The sequence below is a fragment of the Crinia signifera genome, chromosome 1 (genome assembly GCF_055691185.1).
Source record: "Crinia signifera chromosome 1, ASM5569118v1, whole genome shotgun sequence".
NCBI lineage: Eukaryota > Metazoa > Chordata > Amphibia > Anura > Myobatrachidae > Crinia > Crinia signifera.
Window position 1 is genome coordinate 14,737,037 of NC_139217.1, and position 13,315 is coordinate 14,750,351.

Sequence of the window (13,315 nt, forward strand, 5' to 3'; positions counted from 1 at the left end):
CAAGTTCAATAGCTTATAAAATACACCACAGCCGTCAGGGGCCTTATTAGGTTTTAAGTGTTTGATGGCTGACTCCACCTCATCTTGAGATATTGGAGCATTTTTGGCTGCAGTCATAGCAGGGGTGATTGAAGGGAAGACTAGAGAGTCCCATATAGATGAACAAGGGAGTGTATTTGTGTGTGATAGGAGTGGTGTGAAAGGATTAGGAGAGGTAGAAGTGGCTGTGGTCATGGAAGGGGGTTCAGTAGTCTGTTTGGCTGAGGGAATAATGGAGGAAGAATATAAATCTTTATAACACAATTGCATTATGTAAGTGATTTCTTTATTGGGTACTTATGTAATATCTGGGCTCCCGTTTTTCTTATGAGACCGCGTCCCCTCGCGGGGCTCGCTGCGCTCGCCACGCTTCGGGCACAGTGGCTCGCTGCGCTCGCCACACTATATAAAATCAACTCCATGCGTAGTTGGATAGTAGGGGTATGAAAAAATGGGGTGCATTTAACATGGGAGCCAAGATTATACATAAGTACCCTTTATTGTTTTTGGTGAGGGTGCCCTGGGGAGATTGAAGGGGGTGAACCACTGGTTTGGTAGAGCCTTTCAGTAAGTTTGAAAAAAGTTTCCCTGATTTATTTCCAAAACAATCGTATTTATAGTTGACTGTAAAGAGATACCTCTCACCCATCTCAGCTATATAGCCTTCCAGTTGGGATTTCGCCGTTTAATATTTTTTTTCAGGGAGGGGGAGGGGTTTTGTTTATAGGACTGAAAGTGTTTGGATAGAGATGTTTGAAGAAAGGGATACATTTTAGTGTACTCTCTATTGAAAGAAATCCCCCCCCCCCCCCCCCCCCCCGATGACTGATTTCATAGTCATCCAGAAATGGATTGGTAATAAGACCAGAGTGTGGTCAGATAATATTATTGGGGCTATGGAGGATTCTGTGGTAAGGGGAAAGAGTGTGAAATTAAAAGAATGTCTATGCAAGAGAAGGATGCATGAGTGGCAGATTGACAGGTGTAGTCCTCTTCTACTGGATGAATGGCTCGCCAAACATCAACTACTCGTAAGGTTTTGATTTTGAGGTTTTATAAAATGTATTCAGATTTTTGGAAGAATTGGGGGGTTACCTTTGATGTTAGGCCTATCTGATAATTGAGAGGTGACCATATTAAAAATCACCTGCAATAATGACATTTTCCTCCATGTGTGGGAAAAGTAGGGTAGTTATTAAGCATAAAAAGGATTTGGAGTAAGGGGGCTGGGGGGGGTGCATATATATTTGCCAGTGTGTATGTTTTGCCCAGATACTTCACCATCACCACAACATATCTGCCATCCGCTTCCGCCTTCATCTGAGCAACTTCCAATGTGAGAGACCGATGAGCCAGAATGACCACACCACGTGCCCTGGAAGAGAAAGAGGAGTAAGCTATTACATACCATCCCAACATTTGTAGTTTAGGTATATTGGAAGGGACTACATGAGTTTCCTGTAGGAATGCTACATTAATGTCACTCTTATTCAAATATTCTGCATCAATATCTTTCGGTGCGTCATCTGTGTATTTATGCCGCCCATATTCCATGTACCTATTTTAAGGTCAGATATCATAGAGTGTACCAATGAAAAGTATAGTGAAGCCGTGCCATTAGGAGCATTGTAAATTGGGGATTGACTTCTGCCCAAATCCCCTGAGGATAACCCTGTAGCTGAGAACTGCACGAGGAGAGGCTTCCCAGTGTATCCTACTCTCAGATGCCTTATCTGAGAAGAGCGAAATAAGGGAGGGGCAGGGAAAGACATGAATTGTATTTAAGGAAATACTAGAATAAGGGATAGGCCAAAGGACAAAGAACCTCTAGGGAGACTTCCTATATAAACAAAAAACATTTCGGTGAGAAGATTAGGTGGAACCGGCAACAGTACTCAACTCCGCCCACCCACACTCCACGTTAAGAATATTAAACAAAGTATCTTACCATCTCAGACCTCAGACCCCGGGGAGAGGGCAGGGGGGAGAAAGGGAGGGGATACACAACTGAACTAGGAACATGTCCTATCCTATAAAGACAGTAACAGTATATTATTTTACCAAACATGTGACATGTGTATAAAATTATGCGTAGAACAACACGGCCTAGGTGACCCTTATACATTTCCATTTAAAAATAAAAATTTAAGAGTAGTAAATATAATATAAGGTGAAATATAAGACTTAAAGTCTAAACAGTAGAACCCAGTAAACATAATGAAGATGAAAAATAAATGGTCAGTGGTCATGAAAGGTGTAAGGTGGTGCTAAAAGCACTGATAAAGATACTGGACGGTTGTGGGGGCACTTTTAGAGGCAAACATCTGTGCTTGTGTTCCCATGGGGTAACGTCCCAGAACAAGAGTCACTTCTTGGGGATGCATACCTACATTCTTTTTACAGGTGAACTACAAGACCCATTACGAGACACATTAATGCCCCCCATGCTGGGTCTTGTGGTTCTCCCCTGAAAATCAATGGGACATCATTGACAGCCCTGGGCTTCAGCCCTGGATAGGTGAAGCCTGGGAGCTGATCCCTCACGGTGCTCATGTGATGACCAGTTGACATTGCGTAAATATTTTCCCCCAGCTGTGGCATGAAACCGCTGGCTGTTGGAGCCCAGGTGCTGGTTCCAAATTTATTGGGGACCCCTACAATTGTTTTAAACATGCAAATTCTCATTTTGTCCAACAAAATTACACATTTCTTAAAATCTCACCATACTACATATTACCCGAAATCTTGTGATGTTGAATTTTCATTGAGACACATGCGCTTTTATTCGTACATCAGTTGTGACCAGTAATCATATAATTCTTTATTTTTTTATTGTAAAGTATAGTGCAGGCCGGCACTCCAAGCCACTGCAGACGGATACTTGCCGGGTGCCTTCTGAATTAAACATGTGCGTCGTGTTCACAAATAGCAGGGAAGGTCAGCGTCACTCCGGTCTTTATAATGCAATAATATAGAAGAAATCACGCCATGCACAAGTTTTCCTTACAGCAACGTTTCAACTCTTTTATTAGAGTTGACAAAAACTCTAATAAAAGAGTTGAAACGTTGCTGTAAGGAAAACTTGTGCATGGCGTGATTTCTTCTATATTATTGCATTATAAAGACCGGAGTGACGCTGACCTTCCCTGCTTTTTTTATTGTAATAAATGTAGTTGCTCAATAACTACAGTATATAAATACCTGGCAAACAATCAAACCATGCAAGGGAGGAGACAAGGGCTGGGCCAATGTTTATGTCTAATTACTGTATTTCCACTATTGTATTGGATTTACACAGATCTTTACATGTAATAATGTAATAGGTTAGTTGTTTAACTCTGATAGAAGTATCTGTACATATTTATATAAGGATGTGACATCAGGGGAAAGGTTGAGGCATTGTATAATAATGCTCTACATGAGGCTTTATATAGTGTTTTTCACCAGAATGATTTTTCTGGAGTTTAGTTGAGGCTTTATAAGCAGAATATTAAGTTTTGGAAGAAATATACAGCCCAGAACTCCAGCACATGAAGTCAGTATGGCGAATATCTCCACAGCCACCGCATCTTTCCCCTTGGTGCTCAGATAAGCTGGAATCATTGTAATCCACACACTGCAGAACACCAGCATGCTGAAGGTGATGTATTTGGCCTCATTAAAGCTGTCCGGTAATGTCCTCACCATGAAAGCCAGAACAAAGCTCACAGCAGCCAAGATCCCCATGTAACCTAACATAGAGTAAAACCCAATCACAGACCCCTCATTGCACTGAATTATGATCATTCCCTGGTAGGTGTGATGGTCATACTCCTGGTATGGAGGAGACACAGACAGCCAGACACCACAGATCAGAGCTTGGACAGAGGAGCACACAATGACCACATAATGAGACAATTTGCGTGTGACCCACTTCCTCCAGGGACTGCCAGGTTTGGTGGCTTTGAAAGCAATGCAGACATTAACAGTTTTGGCCAGTACAGAAGAGACAGCTGTGGAGAAGAAAATCCCAAATGATGTCTGCCTCAGCCTGCAGGTTATATCCACCGGCCGGCCAAGGAACAAGAACACACAGAGGAAGCTCAACAAGATGGAGCCCAGGAGAATGAAGCTTACAGTACGATTATTGGCTTTCACAATTGGGGTGTCCCAGTAATAAATAAAGTTCCCTAATATAAATAATGTTATGGCAGATAAAGATAAAGCTGTTACTGAAGATATTAGCACCACAATGTCCTGTTCATATGACAGAAAGTTGTATGTTTTGGGAACACATCTGACTTGTCTCTCATCCGGCCACTCCTCATCAGGACACTTATAGCAGATCTCACTGTCTACAATGAAACATAAAACACACATCAATAGTCATTAGAATAAAACAGCCTCCATCCATTTTATTATCAAAAGAATGTTCTTCCATCTGTTAACCTAACAGGGGTATTCAATCCCGGCCGATATTTCCAATGGTTGGAAATATTGTCCATTAAGTCAAGATTGAGTTGAACTGAAATTCAACCGATTCAACGTTGGGTCCATTTTTCCAATCATCCAAATAGATTCCGACAGTTGAAAAGTTGATGGATCAGCAAAAACATCTGCTGATGGTTGAATATGGCCATTGATTTAACAATCCAGCGGTCGTTTTCGATAAGGCAGATTTCACAAAAACAGCTGGGAGTAAATACTGATGGCTGTTATTTCCGCCTGTCAGAAATATCGATCAAGATTGAATACCCGTTATACAGTATATCTCATGTGGCATTAGCGCTCAGTATAACAATTATAATTACATGACACATGGAGCCACCTCTGTATTACACATGCAGCCACCTCTGTATTACACATGCAGCCACCTCTGTATTACACATGGAGCCACCTCTGTATTACACATGGAGCCACCTCTGTATTACACATGCAGCCACCTCTGTTGGATGCACCGGTGCGCTGAGGTGATGACTCAGCACGCCATTTGCAGGTCCATGGAAGCATAAGCATCCCACGTGCACGCACTCCTCATTCACGCCAAGGCACACTAAGCTATTTACTTAGAAGCATTCAGATTACAGCATCTCCTTTTGTATCTATGTGAATACATTTTTGTATGACCACAATATTAAAGTCAATGAAGATTGAAATGTAGAATAACACATTCTGAAACAAATAATAAAAACGTTTTTTATCAAGTTTAGAATGTCTGCTCAAACAAACATTAAACAACATGCATACCTTCCAACATGACCCCCTCCAGGAGGGACACTTTGGTCTGTTTCTGGGCTTCCCTCTTATACCCCTTTCACATCGCACTTTTAAAACGGTAAATTGCCGTTTTTTTCCCTTTTTAAAACGTTTAAGCCTGCACTGTGAATGCACCACAGCCGATTTACCGTTTAAAGTTAACTGGCATTTCGAACCGTGTAAAAAGCAGAGTCCTACACGGTTCCTTGCCATTTTTTGTGCAATGTGAATGTGTACAATGCTATGCATTCACAGTGCAGGCTTAAACGTTTTAAAAAGGGAAAAAAAAAACGGCAATTTACCGTTTTAAAAGTGCGATGTGAAAGGGGTATAAACCGGTATTTAAAACGGTAATCTGCGGCAATGTTAAGGCTCTGACCCGTTTTAATTACCGTTTTAAATACCGTTTTTTAAAACGTGTCGGCGATGTGAAAGTGGTATTAATGTATGATTGCAATCACCTGTTTTAAACAGGTTAATATATATTATGTTATTGAAAAACAGTAACTGTTACAATAAGTATTACAAGTAACAGTGTAAACTGTTTAATGTATCATTTTAAATACCACTAAACATTAGATGTATTTGTTTATTACATCATAATACACTTCAACGTATTTAACTGTTAATATATTGGCTTTTTTTTGGCATAACTATATGCCGTAATGCAGCCCTTTCAGCACAGCTGATGCAAAACAGTTTTTCAGAACAATTCAGGTTTAAAATAAACTGCCGCAAGTAAAGACAATAAACATAAGTGTTTTAAATCCTGCACCTAAAGAACAGAGTGTAATGCGTTGTTACTGAACTTACTGGAGCATTCAGTAAAGAGTTTGTTGGACATTAGAAGACACATAGGTGCACTATTCTATTAAAGGCAAACAAAAGGGATTTACCCTGGGGTTTTTTTTTTCACCAAGTTTATTTTCTTAATAACATCAATTACAGAGCATCCACACACCCCCCCCCCCCCCCCCCAAAAAAAAAAAAAAGAAAACACCATATTCGCAATTGATACCATGAAAATGGGTTAATTTATCAGGGATTTTTTTCTCCCGCCAAAGTCAGTCACTTTGCACTCGGACAAGCTTGTACTCTCTTTTACTAAGCTAAAGTATATTAATAAACCACTCTAACACATCATGACATAATTCTAAATAGATCGGAGCTTCGTCATAGTTTTCGTCATTTTTACCAAAAAAGTGAAACTTCAGGGCTCTTGTCAGAACAGAAGATGTTGATCAAAAAGCTTTTGCACGTTTCATATTCAGGTCAAGTCATAACTTTCCCACACTAGCCGATTTTGAATTTCTTAATTTCAGTTTTTTCACTCCGCCCTAATATATCTATAGATATATAGGTAATTTGGTGTCATTATATTAAGAAATATATTTTAAACGCAGCTGTGTTGAATTAAAAGATATATATATATATATATTTGTTTATCTTACTTACACAGATGCAGATTGACGCATACATTTTATATATATATATTGTCAGTCTATAATGTGTGCGTCTATATTTTTTCAATACTACTATATATATATATATATATATATATATATATATATATATATAGAATCGTGGTGCGGGTCGGCACTCCAACTTTAATGGATACGCACCTGGTGACCTCCGGGTCGGTTTAGTAGAGGAAAACAGCAGGCAAGCGGCGGCACTCCAAGGATTTTTCGTGCAAAAAGAAGCTCCAACTTTTCAAAGACTAGCCCCTTTGTCAAGGTGATACAGAGAGAGAGAGAGAGAGAGAGAGAGAGAGAGAGAGAGAGAGAGAGAGAGAGAGAGAAGAAATAATCCAGCACTCCACTAAAGAAACAAAAAAGCAGCTTGCTCCGGTGCCTTCCCAGAACCACGCAGGTCCAACACAGTTAAATCAGGCAACAGGCGTCACTCAGAGTCTTGAGGACGAGCACTGTGCTTGAAACACTGGTGTAGGTCACCTGATATGCAATAAAGCACTTTTTTTTACTTCAAGACTCCGAGTGACGCCTGTTGCCTGATTTACCTATATATATATATATATATATATATATATATATATATATATATATATATATAGATATATATATATCTATATATATATATATATCTATATATATATATATATAGATATATATATATATATCTATATATATATATATACAAAAGAAAAACTCACAACAGCGGCACTCGTAAGGAATTTTCAGCGTGTATTGTAACCAAATCCAACGCTTCGGGGCTGGTATCGCCCCTTTGTCAAGGTGTGAGTAACCTTTTACCCGTTACCCACACCTTGACAAAGGGGCGATACCAGCCCTGAAATGTTGGATTTGGTTACAATACACGCTGAAAATTCCTCACCAGTGCCACTGATGTGAGTTATTCTTTTGTATATTCACTGTGTCCAGAAGGCACCGGAGGTAGCTGTACCCCGTCGTTGGGTGAGTGCCAAGCCGCCAACCGAATCTATCTATATATATATATATATATATATATATATATATATATATATATATATATATATATATATATATATATATATATATATATATATATATATATATATATATATATATATATATATATATAGCAGCTGCACTTGCTGTATGACCAATCCGGTTTTTGGTTATGCAGTAGGGTAGATATTAGTGTAGCAATCCGCCCCTTAGTGCAAGGTGTGGTTATGCAAAAAGATTGTTTTGGATAAAAATGCTTACTATAACAGTGCAATAATAACACAAACAATAATACAATAATAATAATAATAATAATAATAATAATAATAATAATAATAATAATAATACAACCTTCCCCTCTCCCCCTTTTTTAAAATGTAAGTACAACACTGTTGGTTTAGTGCGATTTTAATAGGAAGCACATAATTTAATTATTTTAAATTGTTTTTATACTGTTGGATTCAATTGTGTATTTTTCTATGTACGTCTACGTGAATTTTTTGTGTATATTTTTTATTGATAAAACCTTTGTAAATGTTATTTATAGTGTGGCGCTTTTTCAAATCACTAATTTAATGGATATAAATACGGATTAAAATTTCGGCGTTACTGGCACACACAAAGTATAAAGGAACGCCTACCATACAGAAAGAGAAAGGGCGATTCCATAGACACGCTATCTGAGAATGGAAGCGTATTCACATAGTGATAATGTAGCGTCCGTAGTAACACCAGAACAAATGCGAGACTATAGAAAACCCGCGCATGCGCAAGAGAATACCGAACGGCGCTATGGTTACCACATCATAGAGACGGTGATAACAAGCGTCCGTGACAACAAATAACAAACGCGAGACTACGGGAGTCTCGTGCATGCGCAATAGTGCGCTGATTACACGATCCATAACAACTAACAATACACGCAAGACTACGACAGTCTCGCACATGCGCAAAAGTGCGCTAATTACGTGATCCGGAAACGCCATACATGGCGTGTAGATCTAAGTGGCCACCCTATAAATAAACATTCTTGTAGTCTTTGTAATTACTCTCCTGATGAAGTCCAGCCATCTGCGTATGGCATAAGACAGTGGTTCCCAAACTGTGTGCCGTGGCTCCCTGGGGTGCCTCAGGACACTTGCAGGGGTGCCCTGGGTTGGTGATCCAGGACCAATTCAAATTATTAATGGCTAATTATTTATGAGCAAAACAAGTGCTGGTGGCTGCCAATTATAAAATGTGTTTAAACAGAAGCAAATCCTGGCCTTTAACAAATAACTGACCCTAAGAATCACATATAAACCCAATCTAATAAATAAAAATTTGGCCTAGGGGTGCCGTGAAAATGTTTTTGATACTCTAGGGTGCCGTGAATCAAAAAAGATTGGGAACCCCTGGCATAAGAGACAAAACGCGGGCTAACCGTTTCTGTCTCCAGCACCAATCTTATTCATGTAAGATATTTTTTGTTCACTTTCACTTTTGATGCACTTTAAATAAACTCATTTTTTTATTATAATTGGAGTTTTCTCTCTTTTCACTGTGGGACATATGGTCCTAAACCTGCATGGGATTTGAAAAACCTGTGGGAGACATCCAAGAGGATCCTAGAAAATTGCACAATCCGGGTAGTATCCTGGTAAAAACCCACAAAGATCTGAGCACAATAATTTTTCTTGCATGGTACGCACAATTTTATTTAAATCCAATTTGGTTTTGAAACATATTACACTATAGAGCGCTATTTTCTCACCCCCTTTTCCCAGTGAATTCACCTGAGACGCCACAACACACGTCTTAATAGCAGAAATAAGCAGCCATCCGCAAAACGGACTAATTTGTTTTTGGACAATCCAAGAAGACCTGATCTAAGAAGACAGCACAATTTACTGTGAAAAGATCATATTACTGTATACAGGCGGTAGCGCAATAACAGTACCCCCCTATATATATATATATATATATAGATATATATATATATATATATATATATATATATATATATAATCTCCTGTTATACTAATTTTTATTCTGCATGTAATATTACTTTATTATTTGTTCTCTGTTAAATATTGCCAATCATGTCCAAAGCCGATGCGGACCACATAAAGGATGAACTCTGGAATTTACCAACGGCAAAACACTATAATCCTTTATACCAGAACCCGTCTATACAAGGTGAATTTTGCCACATGGGTAGGGTTGTTTTTATAATGTGTTTTGTCTTAAATGTTGCATATCACCGCAAATTCATGAATAGTGGCCACACAGATTGTTGTTGTTGTTATTACGACTTAAATGGCATTTTTTTTCAAAACCCTGCGATTGTATCATTAATTGATAATGTATGTATTACAGATGCTATAACCCACCGTAATGAACCGACGATACCAAGGGCCGATACGACTGAAGCTGGGCTATCTGGATACAGTGCCCCAACATCGGGGGTCAGAACAGACGCCAAACAACCGATCTGGGCACTGGCTACAGGAACCATGCCTGCGTAAACCTTTGACAAATACAAAGGTAATGTTATGTTTATTTATTTTAAGTTTCTTATATAGGGCAGCATATTCCTTTGAGCTTTACAATTGGAAACCACATGGATTAAATAAACTGTGTAGATGCAAACAGACATGGAGGTGTGGGTTTTTTGAGGGGGGTCCTGAATATGATAGGCTAGACTGAAGATGTTATAAAGCGGTTGTCTTAAACTTTGCAACCATAAATGTGTAACTAAACAATGTTGTTTTTATTACAGCTGATCCGCTACAATATGCAAAAATTATAGCTAGGGCTGGCGCCGGAGATGATCAATACCCCGACGCTGAAACGGTGGTCGGACAAAGCGCTACACTGATGATCGAGCGCCATCACCAAAAGAATGTATCTAGGGCTGTGGTTATGGCCGCTGAGCGTGACTATTTCAAACCAAACAAATGTCAAGTGGCGCGACCCAGAATAAACAAAGAAAACAAAACAGATTTATCAGATCTTAAAATAAGGCTGGAATATTCAGAATGTGTGTCTCAACGAAAAAGGATCACATTACAAACCGTGTCAACTGTGAGTAATGAGGATTACCCACATGTATTTACCTCACCTGCATTACCTACAGCATCCGACATTGACATACCTCGTAATACAAAGACTGTGAAGATTTGTAAAAACTTCACGACTCTCAAGAAAAAGATTTACTCCGTTGATGGATGACAATGTCATTGTGATTTCAGACACGCAGGAGCGGCCTACAGCAGAAACGCAAAGCGTGGTTGGTAACACGCCTGCTGATGCAATTTCAGTTAATGATGAGGACTTAGATGGGCAAGTGTATTTGACTACCCCTGTTGTAGAGTCATCCTCACATACCCCACAGAATGGTGATGATGAGATGGTAACAGCTGTAGCAGGAATCCCAGTTAGTGCAGCGGAGGATAATTACGCAGCAACAATACCCAGGGTTTTTACCATGGGCGGCGGGGCATCCACATCGGCTGATGTTAATGCCCCGTCGTCCTTAGTATCACCAGACATAGTTGACGGGGGACAAAATCCAGATCAATTAGGGCAAGATGCTGAATTACATATATAGGACATATGCGTAAAAATGTCAATTTCCTGTTGAACAGTATAAAAGATGAGATTTATGGATCGAAAAGGAAACCAGAAATCATTAAAGATTTGGTAGAAATGTATATGATTGGTATGTCAAATCATATAGAATAGACAGTGAAGACTAGGGAGTTTATTAAAGCAAACATGTACCATTTTGCAGAAATAATTGAAACTGATCCGTGACTATGCATGGTGGGGTACAGATTGAAACATTATTTACATGACTGTAAAAACAACCCAAGAATTAAAACAAATGTAAGGTACAAAATCTCACAAATCTTTCACCATTCGAAATTAAAACAAGCTTTAAAATGCATATACAGGTTGAGAAAGCCTAAATGACACGAGGTGCAAGGTATACCTCGAACCCTGTGTGCCCAGGTTGACAAATCACTGGTCCAGCCATTATCAGGTGATGCAGCACAGCCTGACAATGTTGAACCCCCATCCGTGCATCATCCGTGCATAACGACTTAGACAGGGGTGCACCACCCGATAATGGCTATGACTGGTGACATGTGTACTTAGAAGCTGTTAACAGGTATGAGCGACACCATTCTAATTTAAGAGCCATTGAGCATCATAATCACTTTCAATTTGTTAATTTGGAAAGTGTTACATCATTTGCGGAGGGTGTTCAAGCAGTACACAGCGCTATAGAGGGTATGATTGATGCATTCATGGTTGATGTTGACCCTAATGATCGTGTACAAATTAGAAACACGCTTCAAAGTAATGCTGAATTCTTATTAGCCGTGGGGTAAAGGTTTGTGATCACTGTTTTTAGAAATAGATCGGGCGGTGCCCTAACTGGTCGCGACCTTATGCGCATTCCATACAGCTTAACTATAGAAGGCGCAGAAAACACCTGTTTGATTTCAGCAATATACACATTTATTTGTGCTTTGCAGCATCGATCTGCAAACTTCTGGATAAAGGTAATGCCAATGACGCTGAAATACATGATCGGGTGCTTCAGGTTCATAAGGATTTGAACCTACCGATCGATAAAGCAGTCAGCTTTAGCGACGTTGTTGTTTTTGAAAAACACTTAAAAACAACAAATTAAAATATTATACCATAATAATGGGTCTTGCCATTATTTATGCACAGCTAGTCTATACAACGATAATACCTTGTATGTATTGTATCACGATTTACACTTTTATGGTGTTATTAATATTGCCTCTTTTCTAGGCGCGAGGTAATTTTGTAAGTTCTGTAATAGGACTTATGAGCATAGGATCAGCCACAATTTTATTTTCTTTTGTAAGGCCTGTCACAGACAAGCGTGCGTTGATGATGGGGTTTCCGCATTAAGGTGTTCGGTTTGTAGGGTATTTTGCAGGTCAAATGATTGTTTAGAGGAGCACAATGCCTTAGCTTTAGATTGCAAAATATCCTGTCTTGAACATGTTTATTGCGACAGGTTTGTGTATACCTCCACAGGGCTCATGAGTGTTAGGGGCTAAAGTGTTTCACTTGCAAGGCATATGTTGATGGATTTGCGGATCATTTATGTTATATACAAACCATCAAAGCAGATTAACCCACCACCAAATACCTCTTTTATGATTTTGAATGTATGCAGGAGACAGGTATACGTTTTCCAAACTACTGTTACGCTCTAACATTAATGGGTGAGAAATCCTGGGAGTTTAATGGCGTTGAGTGTATCGAATATTTTGTAAAGACGTTCATGAAACCAAAATTTGCGCATTACACATTCATAGCCCATAACACTGGGCGGCATGATGCATATTTTGTATTAAGCCAACTCATTAAAGAGAGATTAAAGAGAGATTTACCATTGACCTCCTCTCTAATCTCGGAAATAGATATCAAAAATAAGTTTATAGACTCTCTCAACTTTCTTTCCATGAAATTGAGCAGAATTCCAAAGGCCATGGCATTTGACGGTGCTAAAGGTCATTTCTCGCATTTTTTTAACACAGCCGATAACCAAAATTACATAG

General features: G+C 39.1%; 1 protein-coding gene across 1 annotated transcript; it reads right to left on the reverse strand.

Moving 5' to 3' along the window:
- Positions 1-3,465: 3,465 nt before the first annotated feature.
- LOC146074236 (vomeronasal type-2 receptor 26-like) lies at positions 3,466-10,858 on the reverse strand. Its single transcript, XM_083182535.1, has 2 exons — positions 10,828-10,858; positions 3,466-4,373 (listed from the first exon to the last, which is right to left on the reverse strand). The coding sequence occupies exons 1-2, from the start codon at positions 10,856-10,858 to the stop codon at positions 3,466-3,468; spliced, it is 939 nt and encodes a 312-aa protein (XP_083038661.1).
- Between the last annotated feature and the right edge of the window lie 2,457 nt (positions 10,859-13,315).